This window comes from Podarcis muralis, chromosome 1 (genome assembly GCF_964188315.1).
Source record: "Podarcis muralis chromosome 1, rPodMur119.hap1.1, whole genome shotgun sequence".
Taxonomy (NCBI): Eukaryota; Metazoa; Chordata; class Lepidosauria; order Squamata; family Lacertidae; genus Podarcis; species Podarcis muralis.
In genome coordinates this window covers 113,469,476-113,490,628 of record NC_135655.1, presented here as the reverse complement: position 1 = coordinate 113,490,628, position 21,153 = coordinate 113,469,476, and the positions used below count along the sequence as shown (strand labels likewise).

Below are 21,153 nucleotides of genomic sequence, written 5' to 3'. Positions count from 1 at the left end.
GACATGCCCATCATGGAGGCCCTTCTGATGCCCACAGAAAGCTCTGTTGCTTTAGACTTAGCTGGTGGTGTTTTCACCAGCAGTAGCCAGGCTAAGCACTGAAAGAGGGCATTTTGAGGGCAAATCAGAAACCGCATTGGATCTGCTGGGGTACAAGCCCTTCATTCTTTTTGGAGGACCCTGGATCAGGCTCATCAACTATGCCAGTTTGGAGCTGGTGTAGTTATTTCCTCCCATTACTTTGGGGGGGGGGGGATGTTCCAAAAGGGAACATGAAAACAAAAAAGGAGAAAAACATCTCTTCTTCATTCCCTGGTCAGAGTGAGCCAGTACAACATCTCACATCTCTCCCACTTCACCTAGGACTACACCATAAATATCTAGATGACTATGCCACAATCTGACTTACTTTAAGGCTATTAAGAAAATACTATTCCAAACTCAGAGTTTCCACCCCCTCCCTGTAGCCCATAAGCTTACTCTGTTTGAAAAATTAAATAAAAACTAATTTAAGAGCAAAGCACATTACTTACCTTCAACATCCAAGGAAGCAGTTCCAGAAACAGATCCTCCCTGGTTGGTTGCCCTCACTTGATATACAGTGGCATCATCATCTGTTACATCTGTAATTACCAGTTGGTAATAGCCGCCCTTAAATTCTTGTACCTTCACCTTTTCACCATCTGGCAAAATCTCTTTGCCCTGCCTGAACCATTTTACAACAGGCTTCGGGTGACCAGTGACTTTGCAAACAAATGTGGCATGACCTCTGAATTTCACATTTAGGTTTCTGATTTCTTCCTTGAAATGCGGTGCCTGAATTGCTACATCAGATTTGGGAGTGATTGGTTGTGAAATTTCACTCCATTCACTTTCACCGCCAAGATTTTCACATTTTACACGGAATTCATACTCCAGGCCTTCAATAAGACCTGTGACAGAATAGACAGTTTCGCGTATTTCTTCTGTGGTTACAGAAATCCATTTGTTTTGTTTCTTTTCACGTTTCTCCAGGAAGTAATTTCTGATCTTTGAGCCTCCATCGCTAGCAGGTGGCCTCCAAGAAACAACACAGGATTCACTTGTCACAGCAGATACAACTGGCTGACTTGGTTGGCCTGGCTTTTCTGTAAAGAAGAAATAATAATTTTCAGGACATGAAATCAGTTTACTTCGTTGAACTGCAGGTAAACAGAAAGGTGGCTTACGGAACACACTTACCAAATGGAGTCTTGATAATAACAACAGATGAAACTTCTAATGCTTCGCTGATGCCGAATGCATTCTGAGCAAAGACACGGAAATAATAGCCTGCGTTTTCAGTTAGGTTAACAATTCTGCAGGTTGTGCCAGAAATGCTTGAAGAAACCAGCTGCCACTCTGTGCCTTCTTTTGCTTCTCTTTTCTCTACAACATAATTTGTTACTAGAGCACCTCCATCATCTTCAGGTGGATTCCAGCTGATGACCACAGAGTTCTTCAGCAAAGCTTCTATAACAATTGGCCCTGCTGGTACATCTGGTTTATCTACAAAAAGAAAAGGCAGTGTTTAAAGTTAAGTAGAAGAAGTATTTCCTATGATTTCAAGAAAATTTAATGCCAAGACATACCTTGTATTTCCACGTTTAGTACAGTATCAACAGTTCCAAACGTGTTACTGAGTTGTACTTTGTAGTGTCCTGCGTGGGCTTTATGCTGTACATTTTTAATGGAAAGGTGAGTATAATGCTCTGTGTTCTCAATAGTAATGTTTTCTGAGCTCTTCAATAGTTTCTTGCCATGGAACCAAGTGATAGCAGGCACTGGACGACCAATGTATACAATATGGAGGCGAAGTGTGGATCCTACACCTGCACAATATTTCTCTTTCAATGGAAAGCCTGGGTGGAATTGTGGAGGAGCTTGTAAGAGTAGCTTGCCACTACTTTCAACCTCTCCAACGTCATTGATAGCCTTGCAAGTATAAACTCCTTCGTCTTCCTGCTCTTCTGTGAGCACCGTCAGTGTGTGAGTGCGCCCATCTGATGACATCTTGTATTTTCTGCTCTGTACCAATTCTTTGCCGAAACGATACCATTTAATATCAGGGAGAGGTCTCCCAAGGATCTGGCATGATAACTGAGCCGATTCACCCAGATTAGTAGTAACATCCTTCATTTCTTGTCTTACTCCTGGTGCCTCTCCAGCTATATTTATAAAGGGAGAAAAAATGTATTGAAAGCTTTTCCCATTGTCTTTTATTCCACATTCCCTCCCAAACCATAATGCTATGGTACCAAGCATAATTTTTATGCTGCCTATTTATTGAATCATTAATTTTATTAGCCCTGGAGTAGGAAATAGCTTATTTCCTTCCTCGAGGTCCATTCAGAAAAGTAAATATATGAAAGCAGAGTGTCCTAGTTACATAATGGAATTGCCAAATTACTTCAAAACCACTTTGTACCATAGCACAGTTTACTGTGACATGTCATATCTTTTCAACAGCTACATAAAGCACAGTGAATATAATGGAATAGTTAAACGTACATGTCAGTTTTGTCTTTACTGCCATAGCTGTTCTACGAGGTCTGCTGAGTCCAGTCTCATTTTCTGCAAAAACTCTGAATTCATATTCTGTAGCTTCCAGTAAGCCTCCCATGATAAACTGCCTGTCTTTGTTACGTTCTTTATTGCACTTTTTCCAGGTAGACTCTCCAGACTGGCGATATTCAATCCAGTATCCGATGATTTCTTTACCACCATCGCATTCAGGGCGCTCCCATTCTAAAGTAATGCTATCCTTAGATATGGACGTGATCTCAATTTCTCCAGGCTGGCTTGGTTTGTCTGCAAAATTTCAAAGTATTTTCATTTAAAAAAGTGTATTTTCCAAAAAAACCCCCGCCATACTGATACCCTCTAACACAGAAGTTACATTTACGTACCAAATGGATCCTTGCACACAACTGGTTCAGAAGCAGGGCTGGGTTCACCCTCACCGATGTCATTTTGGGCTACAATACGGAACTGATATTCAGCATCTGGAACCAGCCCTGTGACTGTATACATTGTAGTTGTGATGTGAGTCTTGTTGTGCCTGACCCATTTCTCAGTAGTTGTCTCTTTACGTTCAATATAGTAGCCAGTGACGCGAGAGCCACCGTCATCTCTAGGTCTGGACCAAGATAAGCTAATGGAACTCTTTGTGACATCAAGGATTTCTGGTGGATAACTTGGAGGCTCCGGAGGATCTGTTGAAAAGAATGTAACAATAACCATTGGTCCTTCTGGCATAGGAGTTAAGAGTATTGGACCACAACCATGGAAAGCTGGGGTCCCATGTCCGTTCAGTCCTGAACTCACTAAACAGTGCTGTACATGTTAACTCAGAACTAAGTGAGCCTAACTTTAATAGGACTTACTCCCAGATAAGCCTGTGTAGGACTGCAACCTCAATTACTTTTGGGCAGTCATTCTCTCTCAACCTAACCTACCTCACAGGTTTATTATCAGGATAAAAAGGGGGCAGACAATGTACACTCCCCCGAGAACCTTGGAAAATAAAATAAAGTATGTGAGAGATGCACACACATACTGCAATTTCTGAACCCGTATACTTACTCAAAGGTGTCTTTGGCACAACTGGCTCTTCAGATTTCAGGGACTTGCTTACACCAAACTGGTTTTCAGCATAAACACGGAAGTGGTATTCCACATTTTCTTTGAGTCCTTTCACTACCAGTGATGTACCCCTTACTCTGGAGCCCACGGTGTACCAGGCAGTCTTTGGTACTTCACGTCTCTCAATATTGTATCCTATTATATCTGCGCCACCATCGTCACTTGGAGGCTTCCAGCTGACTCTAACGGAGCGTGCTTGTATGTCATCATATTCAAGTGGCCCTTCTGGTGGATTTGGAATACCAATCACTCTGACCTTGATGTAGACAACCTTCTTGCCACATTTGTTTTCAAGCGTCAAATCATAGGTACCAGAATCTTCTCGTTCTGCATCTTTTATCACAAGTTCAGTATCTGATTCAGAAGTCGCAATCATGGCTCTCTTGGTGACATCATGTCCCTCTTTAGTCCATTTGCATATTGGAATGGGTTTACCTTTAATTGGCACTGTAAGCTTAACTACTCCACCTTGCCTTACAAATACACCTTCCAGGTATTTTTCATCAAGTTCATAATCGGGGAATTCTGGGAGGAGGAAATAGAGATCATGTTATGTATGCAGAAAGCTAAATAGCGCTATGTTCTTTAAAATTTGTATTTCATTAAAGCATCTTACCAAGCATTTCAGTCACTTTGGCTGTTCCGGGAACATCAGCAGGTTCGCCAGGGCCACCGAGATTGCATGCTATAACACGGAATCTATACTCTGCACCTTGTGGAAGATGTGTTAGAGTGTATTCACGGATCTTGGTGGGGGTGGTATTGCATTTGGTCCATTCAAACTGATCAACCTTTTGCATTTCAATCAAGTAGCCAGTGACTTTAGACCCGCCTTCATCTTCTGGTGGACTCCAAGCCAAGGAAATAGATGTTCTTGTAGTATCTGTCACTCTTGGATTCTGAGGTTTACCCGGAGGAGCTGAAATATATTATTAGAGCGTGTTAGATATATTAAAGGTATAGTTTTCATGTTTAAAAGGCAGTCCAAAATATTAGTATCAACTATTTTACAAATAAAATGACTGAACAGAAGTCACTAGTATATGTTATGAATTTTGCAAATTATTTACCAATTGGATCTCTAGCAACTGCAGGCTTGGAAATTCGGCTTGGTTTGCCAGCACCCCTAGCATTGATAGCTGTGACACGATGTTCATACTCCAGTCCTTCAATCAACCCAGTGGAACGATAGCGTGTCATAGTGACTGCAACTTTGTTTACACGGACCCATCTCTCTGATTTAACTTCTTTGCGTTCCACAATATAACCAGTGATCTGTGAACCACCATCTTCTTCTGGTGGATACCAAGTAAGTGTCATTCCATCACGGGAGATATCAAACACTTCTGGGGTACCAGGAAGACCAGGAACACCTACAATAAATAGATTTTTTAAATGAGATGAAAATTCCATTTACAATCATATTTTGGTCTGAATAAGCAGGGTATTGTAGACTAGTTCTTTCATTCTTATTTCAGGAAAATGAAAATAGAATGTACATAGTATCAAGACTTGTTTCTTCTATATGTGTCCATGTAAACTGATCTGGATTTTTTAAATGCAGAGGACTAGAAAAACGAATCTTTACTTACTAATTCTGCTCTTGCATTCTACAATTTCAGACTGCAAGTATGATCCAATTCCAAAGCGGTTTGTGGCAGCCACGCGGAACACATATTCAGCACCCTCAGTAAGTTTAGAAAACTTATATGTTGTCCGGGTTACAGATTCAGACACTGGTAACCATCCTGGGCGATGTGCATCTCGTTGCTCCACCACATATCCACTTAGTGTTGCGCCCCCATCCATCTCAGGTGGTTCCCATGAAATGGTTACAAAAGTTGAATCAATATCAACAATTTTAATAGGTCCAGTAGGTGGTCCAGGTTTGTCTGTGAAAATGAAATAAATGAGATATAAACAAAGAAATAGTTAAGCAAGAAAATACTTGAATTTGGGGAAATTATGCAAGAAAAAATTATGGACAATTATATTTTCAAAGCAAAATCTTACCCAGAATAATAACTTTTATTCTTTCCGTAGCTGTTCCAGTTGTGTTCTTCAGTTCAAGTGTGTACTCTCCAGTGTCATGTATTGTGGTTTCACGTATAGTTAATTTAGCTACCTTAGCAACTGTTTCAACTTTGACCCGGTCTGATTCTCGTAGTTTGGAGCCAGCAAAGAACCAAGAAACAGCTGGAGGTGGTCGTCCAGAAATTGGGATAGCTAGCTCTATAGGTCTGCCAGCTGGTACATGAATGGTCTTTTGAGGTATTCCAGCAAGGTCAATTGCAGGTAGAACTAAAATAATAATAATAGTATACCCAACATTATTAATATTTGTTAAACCATGTCTCAGCACTTTGAATAATATTCCATCCCCCCCCCATTGTAATTATGACTCTTACCTTTTTGTTCTTGTACTGTCACTGCTGTGACTATCTCTCTTGGTTCAGACACACCCTTTTGATTTTGCGCTCTTACTCTAAACAGGTACTGTTCACCTTCATTTAATGAAATTATTGTGTGCTCAAGGACTGTAGGTTTCAGTGTTACAACTTTCATCCACCTTTCTGTTCCAGCTTTACTGGCCTCAATTACATAGCCAGTTAATCTGCTGCCACCATCATGCTGTGGTTTTTCCCATGCAAGCGATACAGTAGATTTAGTTATATCAACCACCTCCAGTTTCTGAGGCGCACTTGGAACTTCTGACACCAGCACTGCATCTGCTGTCTCACAGGGTTCACCAATGCCATAGATATTTTCTGGCAGTACTCGGAAGTAGTATAGCGCTCCTTCAATGAGCCCGGAAATTCTGTAAAAGGTTTTGTTGCATTTAGTAGTTACTGTCTTGAATGCTCGCATGGCAGCCTCCCGTTTCTCTATTATATAGTTGTTGACTGGAGCTCCTCCATCAATAATTGGAATATCCCAAGTAATTGTCACAGACTCTTTTGTAACCTCTTTAACTTTCACTGCTCCTGGTGGTCCAGGGGTATCTGTGGAACAAACGGCAAAATAGACCTTCGTCATATTTTATGTGCATTACACTCTGCATAGTATTTTTTCTGCATAAGCAAATTAAAGTTGGAGACTACCATTACTCTGCAAACTAAATCCCTCTTTCTTTTTTAGCAAATTTCTTTAAATTTGTGATGGAATGGGCAAAGGTATTGCTGTAACAATAAAGAACAGTATTTGCACTTACCATAGACTTTAACCATAATTGTGGCAGATTTCTTTCCTGATTGATTTTCAGCCTCAAGGACGTATTTTCCAGCATCGTACCGGTTCACTTTATCCACAACCAACAGTGTGTAGCTGTCTGTGGTGTCAATAATACCTCGACTTGCTAGGTCAACACCCTTTTTGCTCCATGTAACCATTGGTGTTGGTCTGCCAGACACTGACACCATTAGACGTAAAGAGCCACCTGCTCTGACCGTAATAGTCTTCTTGAGGTCTTCAGCAAGCTCAAGTTCTGGTATTTCTATAGGTGGGGATATAAATAAAAGATTAGGTTGCATTTGAATATTTCTGAACAAATTCTCAATTTGTAAGTTTGCGAATATTTTATAAAGACTCGATCTTGACATTACCTAGCCTTTCCACAGGTTCTATTTCAGCAGGGGTCTCACTGTATTCACTCATACCGTTTACATTTGTGGCAGCCACTCTAAAGCGGTACTTCTGGCTTATTTTCAGACCAGTCACAGTGAATTCGGTGTTTCTTATGGTGGCAGTGCTATGGGCCCGATACCATTGTTCAGTTCCTTCTTCTTTCATTTCAAGGACATAGCCTAATAAATCAACGCCACCGTCATACATGGGCTTTGTCCAAGCCAAGCTTATGCTAGTTCTAGTAGTGTCCACAACTCTTGGCGGTGAAGGTGGAGCAGGAGTATCTTTGGAAAGGAAAAAAAAAATACACACTTCATGTTACTACAGTGGATCCTTAAAACCTGAATGAATAATCATTTAAACACTTCGGTAGTAACTATGATTATATATTTTGAACTGCTCCTGTACTTGGATCGGGATGTAATTTTAACACTGGCTATCTGTTTCAGTACAGCCTGCTCCCAAGGAAGAGATGCGTTTAAGGTGCTGCTGTTTCTTTAGCTTGTGGTATGCAAGAAAGCAATACAATAGAATAATAGGGCTTAGAAGGTTCAGGAGTACACAAAACACTTTGGAGTGGAATGCCTTCCCATCAGATGTCAAAGAAATAAACAACTATAAGACATCTGAAGGCAGTCCTGTTTAGGGAAATTTTTAATGACTGATGTTTTAATGTATTTTCAACCTTCTGCTGGAACCCACCCAGAGTGCCTGGGGAAACCCAGCCAGGCGGGGTAGAAATAATAAATAATAATTATTATTATTATTATTATTATTATTATTATTATTATTATTATTATTATTATTTGAAGGAACTTTCACATGTTATCTCCTTTTTCTCCCTCTTGTTTCTTGTCCCTTAAAATTCAGCCCTCACCTTCCTTGCTGCAGACAAAGTTGCATATGTTTAGGCTGCTCAAGGGCAGGTTGACAGGAGATATGATAGCCATTTTCAAATATCTAAAGGACTGTCACTGGGAAGATGGAGCAAGCTCATTTTCTCCTACTCTGGAGGCTAGGAACCAAACCAGTTGGAATAATTTGTCCTGACTAAACATCAGCAATAACTTTCTGATGGTAAGAGCTGTTTAGTAGTGGAACAGACTCCCTTGGGAGGTGGTGGACTCTCTTTCACTGGAGGTTTTTAGGCAGAGGTTGGATGGCCAACGTTCATGTATGCTTTAGTTGAGATTCCTGCGTTGCAGGCTGATGGGACTAGATGACCCTTGGGGCCACTTCCAACTATACAGTTCTATGATTCTATCATTCTAAGGCATCCATCCTGGCGGCATAAAAGTGGCTTAAAAATAAATAAATATATCCTCTTTGGTGCTGTGGTGAATGGTCCAAACAGCACCACTGGACCTTCTAGATCCAAGGCCTATGCGGTCTTCATATTGTTTAATCTACAATATTAATGAGTATAAATGAATGAACTTACATGATGGGTCTTTGCACAAAACGTACTGCGAAGCATCGCTAGGCTCGCTGTTGCCAGCAGCGTTTACCGCAGTGACACGGAACTGATATTCGCTGCCTTCCATGAGACCAGTAATTTTCAGTCTTGTGTCATAAATGATGTAGTCTTTGTTAACGCGGGTCCAGCGTAGGCTTTTCTTTTCTCGTTTGTCTACAAGATAGGTCCTGATCTCGTTACCCCCATCCGACTCTGGCTTCAGCCACTGAATAATGACGTGCTCTTTGCCAGCACCCACTGATTCAGGAACACCAGGTGGTGATGGGATAGCTGTAAATATTTATTAAAGGCAGGAAAAGAATTAGGTATTTCACATTTATTGTGTGTAACACAACTTACTTTGTGCCTCCCCCCAAAGGGGAAAGACTTCACAAGGCTAGAGAAGTACTTACTGAATGAATTTCTAGCAATAATGGGTTCTGTTTCAAGTGGAACACCTGGTCCATATTTGTTGACAGCTCTTACACGGAATATATATTCATTATTCTTTATAAGTCTGGTTACTACACATGACAGTGTTGGACATTCGGGTTCAACAATAACCCAGTTCAGCCTGCTTGTCTCGCGTCTCTCTACAATGTAATGAGTAATTTCTGCCCCTCCATCTTCTTGAGGCATCCGCCAAGCCAAGGTACACTTCTCTTCTGTAACTCTGCTTATGGTGATTTTGCCAGCGCATGGACCAGGCGAATCTATTGACAAAGAGTAAAAGGATAATTACTGCAGTGAAAGAAATTCTTTAATCTCAAAATGAAACTTGAAAGGAAAGAAGTTAAATAGCCACAGAAAACTAGCAGATATGAAATACTCACCAAGCACTTTGACAAGGACAGCAACTTGCTTTGTCCCACTGGCATTTTTAACAGTTAATGTGTATTTTCCAGTATCACTCCGGTCACAGAACTTGATGATTGCAACAGCATGCTTGCTTGTGTATTGCAAAGCGACCTTTTCGCTTGGGTCCAGTTCTCTGTCACCTTTAGACCAAAATACTTTCGGTTCTGGTTTTCCTCCAATTGATGCCTCAAGAACCAGGTCAGATCCAGCCCGAACTGTTACAACGTCTCCTTGCAATTTGGCATCCAGTTCAGCTTTAGGCGGTGCTATGAAAAAAAAAGCAAAAGAAATAAATGTGTATTTTGATCGCTTAAAATATGGACAATTCATGACCTAATTTTAAAACCCACATGAACATCTCTTACAGTATTCATCTTTACAGGCAACAGGGCCAGTAGATTCAGAACCCTTGCTAATTACACCAGCAGCATTCTTTGCCAAAACACGGAATTCGTATTCCTCTCCTTCACTAAGAGCTGTCACGGTAAAGGAGTTTTCAGAGACAATGGTATAGTTGCATTTCAGCCAACGTCCATCTCCAGCTTGATTGTATGGTTTGCGTTCTACAATATAGCCAACAATTTTGCTTCCACCATCATAAAGTGGGGGAGACCAGGTTAATGACACTGAAGACCTTGTTACATCTGTGACCTCTGGCCTGCCCGGTGGATCTGTAAGAGAACATAATGCAAAAATATCACTCCATTGTTCCTTTAAATAGTCATAGGACACACATTTTCTCTCTACCAGTTATACTTACCAACAGGATTTTGGGCCAAGACAGATCTTGAAGCTTCACTGGCTTTGCTCAGCCCAGCAGCGTTTAATGCATATATTCTGAATTGATACTCCAGACCTTCCACGAGCCCTGTAGCTTTGTAGTTACATTCAATACATGGAGATTTGTTTTCCTTCACCCAAAGGATTGTGTTGCGTTCTTTCTTTTCAATCCAGTATCCAACAACTTTGCTGCCGCCATCATGATATGGTTCTTCCCACCGAATGGACATGGCATTGGCAGAAACAAAATAGACTTCAGGTCTAGTGGGTGGGCTTGGTGGGACTGATGAAAGAAAATAAAGGGAAATACTGTTAAATACTGCTGTGTTTGTTTGGTTTTGGGTTTTTTTTTAAAAAGGAATTAATTTATGCACATCTGTTAAAACAATTATTACTTACCAAATGGATGCTCAGCCACTATCGGTACTGATTCTACTGGCTTGCTGACACCAAATCTGTTTTCTGAGCTTACACGGAAAGTGTATTCCATATATTTAGTGAGGTGAGTTACTTTGATCTGTGTACGTTTGACGCTGGAATTTACCAGTTGCCATGCTGTTGTACCAGATTCACGTTTTTCAACAATATAGTTTGTAATACCAGTGCCACCATCATCTTCAGGCTCCTTCCATGACAACACACAGGATTCGGCTGTCACAGATGATACTTCTATGGGGCGTGTAACTGGACCAGGTCTTCCAATAACAACGACTGTGACAGTGAAAGTTTTCACACCAGCTGTGTTCTCGAGTGTCAAATAATATTTACCAGAGTCACCTCTCATGCTCTCCTTAACAGTCAGTGTGGTTCTTTCTTTTGTTGTCTTTATAGTCACTCTGTCTGTTTCCTTGAGTCTCATTTCTTCAAGTTTCCATGTTACCTTTGGAACAGGACGTCCACTAATTGGTATGTCAATAGTGAAAGAGCTACCAGCTTTGCAAGTTATAAGTTGTTTAGTTATTCCACTGAGATCTGCAGTTGGCTCAATCTGTGGCTCTTTAATAATAACAGAAGAAAAGGCTTCTCTTGGTTGACTGTAGCCAGCATTATTCCTTGCTTTGACACGGAACTCATATTCATTGTTCTCTATAAGACCTTCAACTGTAAAAGTCAGCTGTTTAGTTTGACCGGCTTCAAGCCAATAGTCAGATCCCTTTTGTTTCATCTCTAGGAGGTATCCAGTGATGCGACTACCACCATCATGATCAGGTTTCAGCCATGCTAGTATTGCAGATGACTTGGTAGTATCAACAATATCTAATCTCTTAGGTGGAGCAGGCTCTTCTGTGGCTACAACTGGCTCTGTTAATTCACAAGGTTCACCTATTCCATATTCATTTTCTGCTGAAACACGGTAAAAATAGGGCACACCTTCTGCAAGATCTGTGACCTTAGCAATTTGACGAGTACATTTTTCATTGACAACCTGCCAGCTGCGACGACTTGCTTCTCGCTTCTCCACGACATAATGATGGATGCGAGCACCTCCATCCAAAATAGGAGCATCCCACATTAAAGTGATAGAGCCTCTGGTCACATCCTTAAATGTAATGGGGCCTGGTGGCCCTGGAGTGTCTAGTACTTTAACAGTGAAGGCAACAGATTTCTTACCACTGTTGTTTTCTACAGTCAATATGTATTTGCCAGCATCTGTTCTGTTACAGTTCTCCACAGTTAATGTACTGAATGAGTCTGTTGTATGTATGTCAGCACGCAGGCTAAGAGATGAATCTGCTTTGGACCATACAGCAGTAGGAACAGGTCTGCCCTTGAAGGCAATAAACAGACGGATAGTTGCACCTGCTCTGACAATATGTGTCTGCTTGAAGCTAGCATCAATATCAAGTTCTGGTGAAGAGAGTCTATCTATTGTTTGCACCGAAGCAGAAACTTCACAGCTTTCTCCTTTGCCTGCACCATTTACAGCACTGACTCGGAATTTGTAGTTTTCGTTTGATTCTAGATCAACCACAGTGTACTTGGTAGCAATGCAAGTCTCAGCATTGACTTTATGCCATTCTCCTAAATCTGCTTTGCACATTTCGATGATGTAGCCAATTATTTCCAGGCCTCCATCAAAAACAGGCCTGGTCCATTCCAAGCTGACACTTGTCTTTGATGTGTCGGTCACTTTGACAACAGTAGGAGCGCTTGGTGGATGAACTGCCTCTCTGCATTTAATCAGCCTTGAGACACCACTCGGCGGCCCAACTCCTGCGTTGTTTTCCGCCATGACATGGAACTCATATTCATTGCCTTCGGTTAGGCCAGTGACTCTGAACCGTGTCTCAGAAATGGGCCTCTTGCTGGACACTTTAACCCAGAGAATACTTTTCTTTTCTCTTCTCTCCAAGATATATTGGTTAATGTCACTTCCACCATCTGATGCTGGCCTTGTCCATGTAAGTGTAATGCTGTTTCCTGTTACGTTGCTTGGTTCTGGAGTGCCAGGAGCCTCGGGGACAGCTGTAAAATAAAAGGAGCCAATCAGATAACATCCTCAACAAGGTTGCCAACACTGTAATTTAAGATTTCTCAATTTAATGTAAACTTACTATAATGTGCCTGTGCTACGATTGGATCAGATTCCAGTGGCCTGCCAACACCAAACTTGTTGGCTGCTGAGATACGGAACTGGTATTCATTGCCCTTTATTAATTTGTGTGCCGTGTAGCTGCATGTTTCACAGTGGTCTTCAATCAATGCCCAGGATACTCGGCTGGTCTCACGCTTTTCAATCACGTAATGAGTAATGGCTGCACAGCCATCATTAGCGGGAGCCTCCCACCATAACGACGCCTTCTCTTCAGTGACATTGGTGAATCGTATCGGCCCACCGACTTTTCCTGGGGTATCTGTAACAGTCAATTATCAGTTATTTTTATCTGTTCTTATTTTAATATAGAATGAACAGAATGCTAAATAAAAGTTGCTCAATTTCATATAAGGAAAGTTACCGTGTACTCTTATGGTTATGTCTGCCTGTCTGGTGCCTGATGCATTCTTGGCTTCTATTCTGTATACTCCACGATGTTCCCGGGAAGCATCTCTAACAAACAAGGTGCTATAGCCAATTGCATTGTTTATTTCCATATTCAGCCTCTTGTCAATCTCAGCTCCATCTTTATACCACATCACCTGAGGAACTGGCCGGCCTGTGATGAAAACTTTAAACCTTATGCTTTCCCCAGCTTTCACTGTAAGGCCTTCGAAATGTTCGGCACCGAACTCAATATTTGGCGCAACTAAAGAATAAAAAGAAGTAAAATAATGTTCACTTAATGGTCAGCAATGTATTTTCTTACAAAACAATATAAAGAGCTATACTAGTTATTTTATGTCAGAATATCACTTAATATTAAATACAAAACTATCAGTATTTATAAGCCAGTCTTCCACATAATATCGGTTTGTGTGTGTTTTTTTAAATTGAATTACTCAGTTCATGTTTGTGATCTTTTGCAGCAGGGCTGAGGAAGCCTAGGCTTTCCAGTTAGCCCTCATGATTCTTCCTAGTCATCCCCACTCCCCCCAAGCCATACCCCCTCTGTGATGCAGCTTCACACATTCCTTAAGTGCAGGCTTCCTCAACCTCGGCCCTCCAGATATTTTTGGCTTACAACTCCCATGATCCCTAGCTAGCAGGATCAGTGATCAGGGATGATGGGAATTGTAGTCTCAAAACATCTGGAGGGCCGAGGATGAGGAAGCCTGCTCAAGTGCTTTTGCATGACTGGAATGTGTCTCTGAAGAGTGATAATACCTCTTGCTTGGCTACATCGAGGATTGATTAACTAATTTGTACATCACTTACTATATTAAAAATAGCTCAAAGTGCTGTACAGAAAACTGAAGCAAAAACAGACATCTTAAACAAAATATTACAAAAATACACAGCTGTATATGAAAATGTTACATTAATACAAAGACACACACACACACACACACACACACACACGAGTCATTTTCCTTCTGAGAGACATGAGAGAGGGAGAGAGAGAAAAGTAAAAGCCTCTTATTTTTGCATGTCTGGAATGTAGCCTACTGAACAAAAGTAAAAGCCACATCCACTGCTCTGTCCATTTTTGCCTCTGCCCTCTACAACAAGCACGTGTCCCCATGAAGATTATCCATGAGGGACTGTGTGCTTTGGATGTAAAAGGTTGCCTATTCCTGATTTACAGTGTTAGTAGGAATGGACAGTATTAATCAGTTGCTTAGCAGATAGTGAGATAGTCACCAGAGTTCATAGCCATCCAGTAATACAGCCATTGGCTGTAAATAAAGTGCTGTGGCCCATAAACTTTAGGAGAGCCTACACATAACATGCTTATAAATAAGGCTTACCGGCTTCATCTCTGGTCATGATATAGCCCGAAGACTGAGAAGGAGGGCTGATAGTTCCAACAGCGTTTCTTGCAAGTATTCTGAATTCATACCGATCGCCGGGGCTAAGCCCTGTAGCTGTATACTGGCATTCACTGACATCAATAAAATTGCATCTGACCCAGCGATCACCACTTCCTTGACGTTTCTCAATACTGTAGCCCACAATCTTGCTGCCTCCATCACGCAGAGGTGCTGTCCATTTCAGAGTAATAGTCTCCCTAGTCACATCAATGTAATCAGGGGTGCCAGGTGGATCTGAAAGAAACACAGGTGCATTAATAGTAATATAAATCAGCATAAATTCCAACAGTGTGTTGAGACAGGTGCATTGTATTCAGTGATCAGTCACTTACCTACTGGGGAAACGGCCAAGGCAAATTTGCTTGGGTCACTAGCAGAGCTTAATCCAGCAGAGTTTTCTGCATATACACGGAACTGGTAGTCCAAACCGTCCATTAATCCAGTAATTCTGTATTCTCTATTAGATATTGGTGACAAATTGACTTTCTGCCACAATATGCTATTTCGTTCTTTCTTTTCCACATGGTATCCAGTAATTTCTGCTCCTCCGTCATAGACTGGAGCATCCCAAGATATGGTCATTCCATCAGCTGTCACATTGTAAACAACAGGCTTCCCTGGTGAACCTGGTGGTTTGAACTGGTGTTTTGCTATGACCTCAATGGAGTTTAGTGGTGGGCTCACTCCGTATCTGTTTTCTGCACGGACTCTGAACTGATACTCTGCATCTTTAACAAGGTTGGAAACTTTGAAGGTTGTCTTTGACACACTAGAACAGATCATTTTCCAGTTGGTCTGTGAGGTTTCACGCTTCTCAACGCTGTAGCCGGTGATTTCTCCTCCCCCATCATCTTCAGGAACACCCCATGAAAGAACCATACTATCTGCTCTGATTTCGTCTAGTTTAATGGGTCCCTTGGGCTTAGATGGTGGGCCAAGTGTTATAACTGTGATTGGGAATGACTTCCTGTGAACACCATTATCAAGAATTAAGGTATATTTGCCACCATTTTCTTTTTTCACATTCTTAATGCTTAAAGTAATTTTGTTTTCAGTTTTCTTGAAGCGAACCTGTTCACCTTCTTTAAGAGGAATGTTGTCTTTCAGCCAGCTCATAGTTGGCTTGGGCTTTCCCTTATATGGTAATTCAACATGTACATTATAACCTATTCTCACTGTTACTTGTCCTCCAGGTATATCAGAAAGGTCTGCTTCAGGTGTTATTACATAGTCTTTCACTGTAATGGGTCCAATTACAGAAAAATCACTTCTTCCTTTTTCATTCTTTGCAGAAACTCTGAACTCCATAACAGAAAGCTCCTTAAGTTTTTCAACTTCAAATTCGCAAGCTTTACTTGCCCCTGCATATGACCATTCATGTTCATCCTTCAGTTTCTTCTCAATCACGTAATCAGTTATGATACTACCACCATCAAATTCAGGTTTACTCCACTGTAAAGTGACAGATGTCTTTGTCGAATCTTTCATGGCCAGATCCCGTACAGGTCCAGGGACTTCTGCTGCTTTCACTGGCTCTGAAGTTTCACATGGTTCGCCCAATCCATTTTCATTTTCTGCAAGAACACGGAAGAAGTATGGGATCTTCTCTGACAAGTCAGTTATCTTAAATGATGTATTAGAGCACTTGGCTGTAACAGAGGACCATGCTCTCTTGGTGGCATCTCTTTTGTCAATGACATAATTTGTTACTTCAGAACCACCATTGATGAGTGGTGGGTCCCATACCAATGTCACAGTTCCACGAGAAACATGTTTAAGATGCAGTCTCTGGCATGCAGATGGAGTGTCAAGGACTTTAACGTTCACAAATGAAGTTTTGGGTTTTCCAACTCCATTCTCAATTGTGAGGACATATTTTCCTGTGTCATTGCGAGTGACTTGAGGAATAGTAAGGAGTGTGGACGATTCTGTGTTCTGAATGCTGTATCTTTCATCAACACCTAGATTTTTTTCACCCTTTCTCCATGTGACAGTTGGAGGTGGTCTTCCTTTGAATGGAATCATTATCTGTACATCTTCACCTGCTTTAGCCACAATGGAGGTTCTGAGAGCAACATCTAGATCAATCTGTGCCTCCTCTGCAAAAAATAAAATAAGAATAAAATTAAGTTAAAAGAAAAATAATTCGTATTTGGGGAAAAGATTAAAATACTGAATATTAAATATAATAATAGAATTTACATACCAAGTATGTCTTTAGCTTGTACAGCTTCTGTCATTTCAATGGGTTCACCTTGTCCAGCATAATTTATAGCGGCTACACGGAAGTAGTAATTGATTCCTGGCTGAAGGTGAGAAACAACATACTCTGTGGTTCGCACTTCTCCTCTTGCACTGACCAGAGTCCATTCTTCTTCTTCCCCTTCTCTCTTTTCAATAGCATAGCTGGTAATTGCACTTCCTCCATCATAGGCTGGTTTCGTCCAGCTGAGTGTGACAGATGTCTTTGTAGTATCCACAACTTTTAGCTTAAGAGGTGGCCCGGGTTTTTCTGCAAAATGCAAGTAACAAAAATGAGACTTGACAACCCTGACAACTAATAGCAATAACTTAGAGCAATATATGCCCTTACACAGTTTCAAGAATGTGTATAATTTGACCTTTGCATTTTTGCACAGTCAAATGAAAGGTTTCTTACCTATAGGATCTTCAGCTTTGTAGAAGTCTGATGCATCAGAGAAGGGACCTTGCCCAGCTGCATTCACAGCAGAAACTCTGAACTGATATTCACTGTTTTCTGTTAGTCCCGTCACTTTCTGCCTGGTGTCACGAATGGTTTCTTTAGACACCTTGAACCAGCTTAGACTCTTCTTATCCCGTTTCTCAAGATAATATCCATTTATCTCGCTACCACCATCTACAGTTGGCCTGCTCCAGACTATGGTCATAGACTGTTTAGTTATCATGGAAGCCTCTGGTATACCAGGTTGTCCAGGTGTAACTGCATTTTTATTGAAACAAAAATAACATTAGGTCAATATAAACTAATAGGTAATCACCTAGAGATAATAAAAAAAGGTATTAATGGCCATCTGCTTTAACTTACCAAATGCATTTTTAGCTATGACAGTGTCAGATTCCAGTGGGTCACCAACACCAAATTTGTTTACGCCTCGTACACGGAATATATATTCATTTCCTTTTATGACTTTTGTGGTAGTGACAATGCATTCTTCAAGTTTTTCTGAAACCACAGACCATACCACACGGCTTGTCTCACGTTTCTCAACAATGTAATGTGTTACAGCAGCACCTCCATCATCTGCTGGCGGTTGCCACATAAGGGTTATCTTTTCTGCGGTGACAGTTTTGAAATGTATAGGTCCACCTGGCGGTCCTGGTTTATCTGTTTAATATGCAAGAAAATTATATATTTTAAATAGGCAATAATGGACACAGCTAGTTGAATTGACAGAAGAAAACAATATGAAAATGCTCCAAACATACCAAGTATCTGTACCCTAATGGTGGCAGATGCAGAACCCATGGCATTCTTTAATTTCAGTTCGTAACTTCCACTGTTAATACGAGTTGCTTCTTTGATCAGTATAGCTGAAAATTCTGTGGTGTTTTCAATAGATACCTGGGCACTGGTATGTATTTCTTTACCATTGTGGAACCACTCAATTGTAGGCACAGGCTTTCCTGAGATGCCAAGTTTCAGTTTAATTGCTGTGTCTGCTTTGTATTTGACTACTTCTGTATATTCTGGGGGTACATCAATTTCAGGTGCACCTTAATGAAAAAGAAGCGGAATAGAAAATATATTAACATTTTTGAAATTCTCAGAAAGATTGATAACAAAGCAGCATTCAGTGCCAAATAATAATTTCCTAGTATCCTCTGATAGTGAAAGGCAAGCTTGAAACTGTACTGTGCTGCCCGGCTAAGGCCCCTGAATTCAAATTAGAATTTCTGTTAACAGTATTTACCTTAAACTCAAACATATAACTGGATATCAGTGGTTATGCATTATTAATTTCTTACCATATGTATCCACGCAGGTTATAGGGCCTAAAACATCAGATGGATTGCTAATTGAACCAGCAGCATTCTTAGCAAAAACACGGAATTCATATTGGGAGTTTTGAGTCAATCCTGATACAGTGAAATTAGTCTCAATGACATTGGTGAAGCTTGCTTTTGTCCATCTTCCATTTGGAAGGTCACGTTTCTCAACAATATATCCAGTAATTTTGCTGCCACCATCAAAAGCTGGCTGTGTCCAAGAAAGATTGACAAATGTTTTGGAAATATCTTTGACACGAAGGGTTCTTGGCGGCTCTGCAGTATGAAACAGCAACAACATTTGGAATTAATGTGTTCATTCAACAATGACTCACCAAATAAATATTTTCTATTAAATTCATTACTTGAAATATGATTTTTATCCTTTACTACAGACTACATACCACAGGCATCTATAGCAAGAACTGCATCAGATGGATGGCTTGCTTTTCCAATACCAGCTGCATTTTCTGCATACACTCTGAACTCATAAATGAGACCGGCGGTGATATTGGAGGCCTTGAAGTGAGTTGTGCGTATAATCGTTTTGTTAGCTTTCTTCCATAAAATACTGTTCCTGTCCTTCATTTCCAAATGGTAGCCAATGACTGCACTGCCTCCATTGGAAACAGGTTCATGCCAACCAACAACGATGCTTTCTCGAGTCACGTTGGTGATCCATGGTGTGGAAGGTGGTCCAGGGGGTGCTAAATGAATATTAAGTACAGGTTAATAAATCATAAATACTTGCCTGAAAAACTCAGAAAACGAGCAAACAAAAAATCACTTACTGTAAGGAAGCTTAACAGTTGTACATGCTGAGTCAATATGGTCACTTATGCCAAAGCGATTTTCTGCTTTAATACGGAATTGATATTCTTCTCCTGTTGTTAGTTTCGTGATCTTAATCATGTTTCTAGCAACAGTTGCAGACACTTCAGACCACACAGCAGTGCTTGTTTCTCTTTTCAGTACAATGTAGTTGGTAACTTGACTTCCGCCATCATAACGAGGTGGCTCCCACTTAAGGGTAAGACCTTGTTCAGTGATATCACTTACAACAACAGGACCAACTGGAGGGCCTGGTCTGTCTAGGACAACAATCTTAAGGAAAGATTTAGTAGTTCCACTGGAGTTGGAAGCTGTGATGTCATATCTACCAGAATCAGTAGCCACACTTTCTTTGAGATTAACGATGACACTTTCAGCTGTGGTTTCAGTGTTAAACCTCATCGTTGGTTTGAGAGGAATGCTGTCCCTGGATAAAGTCACCTTCGGCAATGGTCTTCCAGAAACTGGAATCTCTACCTTTAGGTTTGAACCTGCTCTTACATAAACGGTGTGGTTCGGGAAACCTTTCATGTCGACTTCAGGAGATTCTGAAAAAATACATTTGCAAAATGTTAAAAACAATGGTTTTCAAGTGTATTTTCATCTGAATTTGTATGAGCTCTATGCTAACTATTTATTATTTATTAATTAAAACTATTTTTATACCACCTTTCATGTAAACATCACAAGGCAGTATACACATACACATTAAAATTACATCAAAACTTAAAGAATAAGTAAAATACCAGTCAACTTTAGATCAAAATAGACATGTTATTATGATCTGTTTTTAGCAGATGCCAAATTGCCATCAGTGTCACCGAGGTGATTCCAAGAAGAATGCACCACTTCCACATACCTAGTTGTTCTTTAACTGTAACGGCATGAAGAAGCTCTTTGGGGTCACTTAGACCAGCTTGGTTTTCAGCAAATACTCTAAAGAAGTACTCCGCATTCTCCTTGAGACCCTGGACAATATGATGAGTTGTCTTGACTACAGCACATCTGACCCATTTCTGCTGCCCTTTCTCTAGGGCTTCAACAAGGTAGCTGACAACTCTGCTTCCTCCATCATGTTCTGGTTTTAGCCACACAAGAGATACACTATCTTTAGTAACGTTTGATACTCCCAGTTTTTCGGGTGGGCTTGGTTTTTCTGAAAAATAAAGAGAAGATGATCAAGAAATGAATAAATAAAAGATGAATTGAGAGCAAATGTGTCATATGCATTCCACTTAATTTTAATGTATTCAGCAAGCACTTATTTTCCACAGGAAAGCTGTACATTTTACTAATACTAATACTAATAATAATTTATACCCCGCCCATCTGGCTGGGTTTCCGCAGCCACTCTGTGCGGCTCCCAATCAGATATTAAAAACACAACACAGCATTAAACATTAAAAACTTCCCTAAATAGGGAAGTTTTCTCTTGCATGCCTATACAGTGGTACCTCGCAAGACGAATGCCTCGCAAGACAAAAAACTCGCTAGACGAAAGG

The 21,153-nt window shown here is 40.7% G+C and overlaps 1 protein-coding gene across 1 annotated transcript in view; it reads right to left on the bottom strand.

Annotated features, from left to right (window-relative positions):
- TTN (titin) overlaps window positions 1–21,153 on the bottom strand; it is a 289,919-nt gene that overhangs the window by 9,657 nt on the left and 259,109 nt on the right. Inside the window, exons 258-288 of the mRNA XM_077916555.1 lie at window positions 20,511–20,807; window positions 19,612–20,199; window positions 19,225–19,527; window positions 18,800–19,096; window positions 18,260–18,547; window positions 17,859–18,158; window positions 17,451–17,753; window positions 16,998–17,303; window positions 15,124–16,890; window positions 14,729–15,025; window positions 13,339–13,626; window positions 12,937–13,236; window positions 10,781–12,847; window positions 10,362–10,664; window positions 9,967–10,272; window positions 9,577–9,867; window positions 9,157–9,456; window positions 8,729–9,034; window positions 7,266–7,571; window positions 6,875–7,156; window positions 6,072–6,665; window positions 5,677–5,964; window positions 5,256–5,555; window positions 4,734–5,036; window positions 4,280–4,582; window positions 3,604–4,188; window positions 2,928–3,233; window positions 2,530–2,829; window positions 1,611–2,186; window positions 1,222–1,527; window positions 534–1,127 (exon numbers count right to left, since the gene is read on the bottom strand). Coding sequence (XP_077772681.1) covers window positions 534–1,127; window positions 1,222–1,527; window positions 1,611–2,186; window positions 2,530–2,829; window positions 2,928–3,233; window positions 3,604–4,188; window positions 4,280–4,582; window positions 4,734–5,036; window positions 5,256–5,555; window positions 5,677–5,964; window positions 6,072–6,665; window positions 6,875–7,156; window positions 7,266–7,571; window positions 8,729–9,034; window positions 9,157–9,456; window positions 9,577–9,867; window positions 9,967–10,272; window positions 10,362–10,664; window positions 10,781–12,847; window positions 12,937–13,236; window positions 13,339–13,626; window positions 14,729–15,025; window positions 15,124–16,890; window positions 16,998–17,303; window positions 17,451–17,753; window positions 17,859–18,158; window positions 18,260–18,547; window positions 18,800–19,096; window positions 19,225–19,527; window positions 19,612–20,199; window positions 20,511–20,807 — 13,950 coding nt within the window. The remainder of the gene's footprint in view (window positions 1–533; window positions 1,128–1,221; window positions 1,528–1,610; window positions 2,187–2,529; window positions 2,830–2,927; window positions 3,234–3,603; window positions 4,189–4,279; window positions 4,583–4,733; window positions 5,037–5,255; window positions 5,556–5,676; window positions 5,965–6,071; window positions 6,666–6,874; window positions 7,157–7,265; window positions 7,572–8,728; window positions 9,035–9,156; window positions 9,457–9,576; window positions 9,868–9,966; window positions 10,273–10,361; window positions 10,665–10,780; window positions 12,848–12,936; window positions 13,237–13,338; window positions 13,627–14,728; window positions 15,026–15,123; window positions 16,891–16,997; window positions 17,304–17,450; window positions 17,754–17,858; window positions 18,159–18,259; window positions 18,548–18,799; window positions 19,097–19,224; window positions 19,528–19,611; window positions 20,200–20,510; window positions 20,808–21,153) is intronic.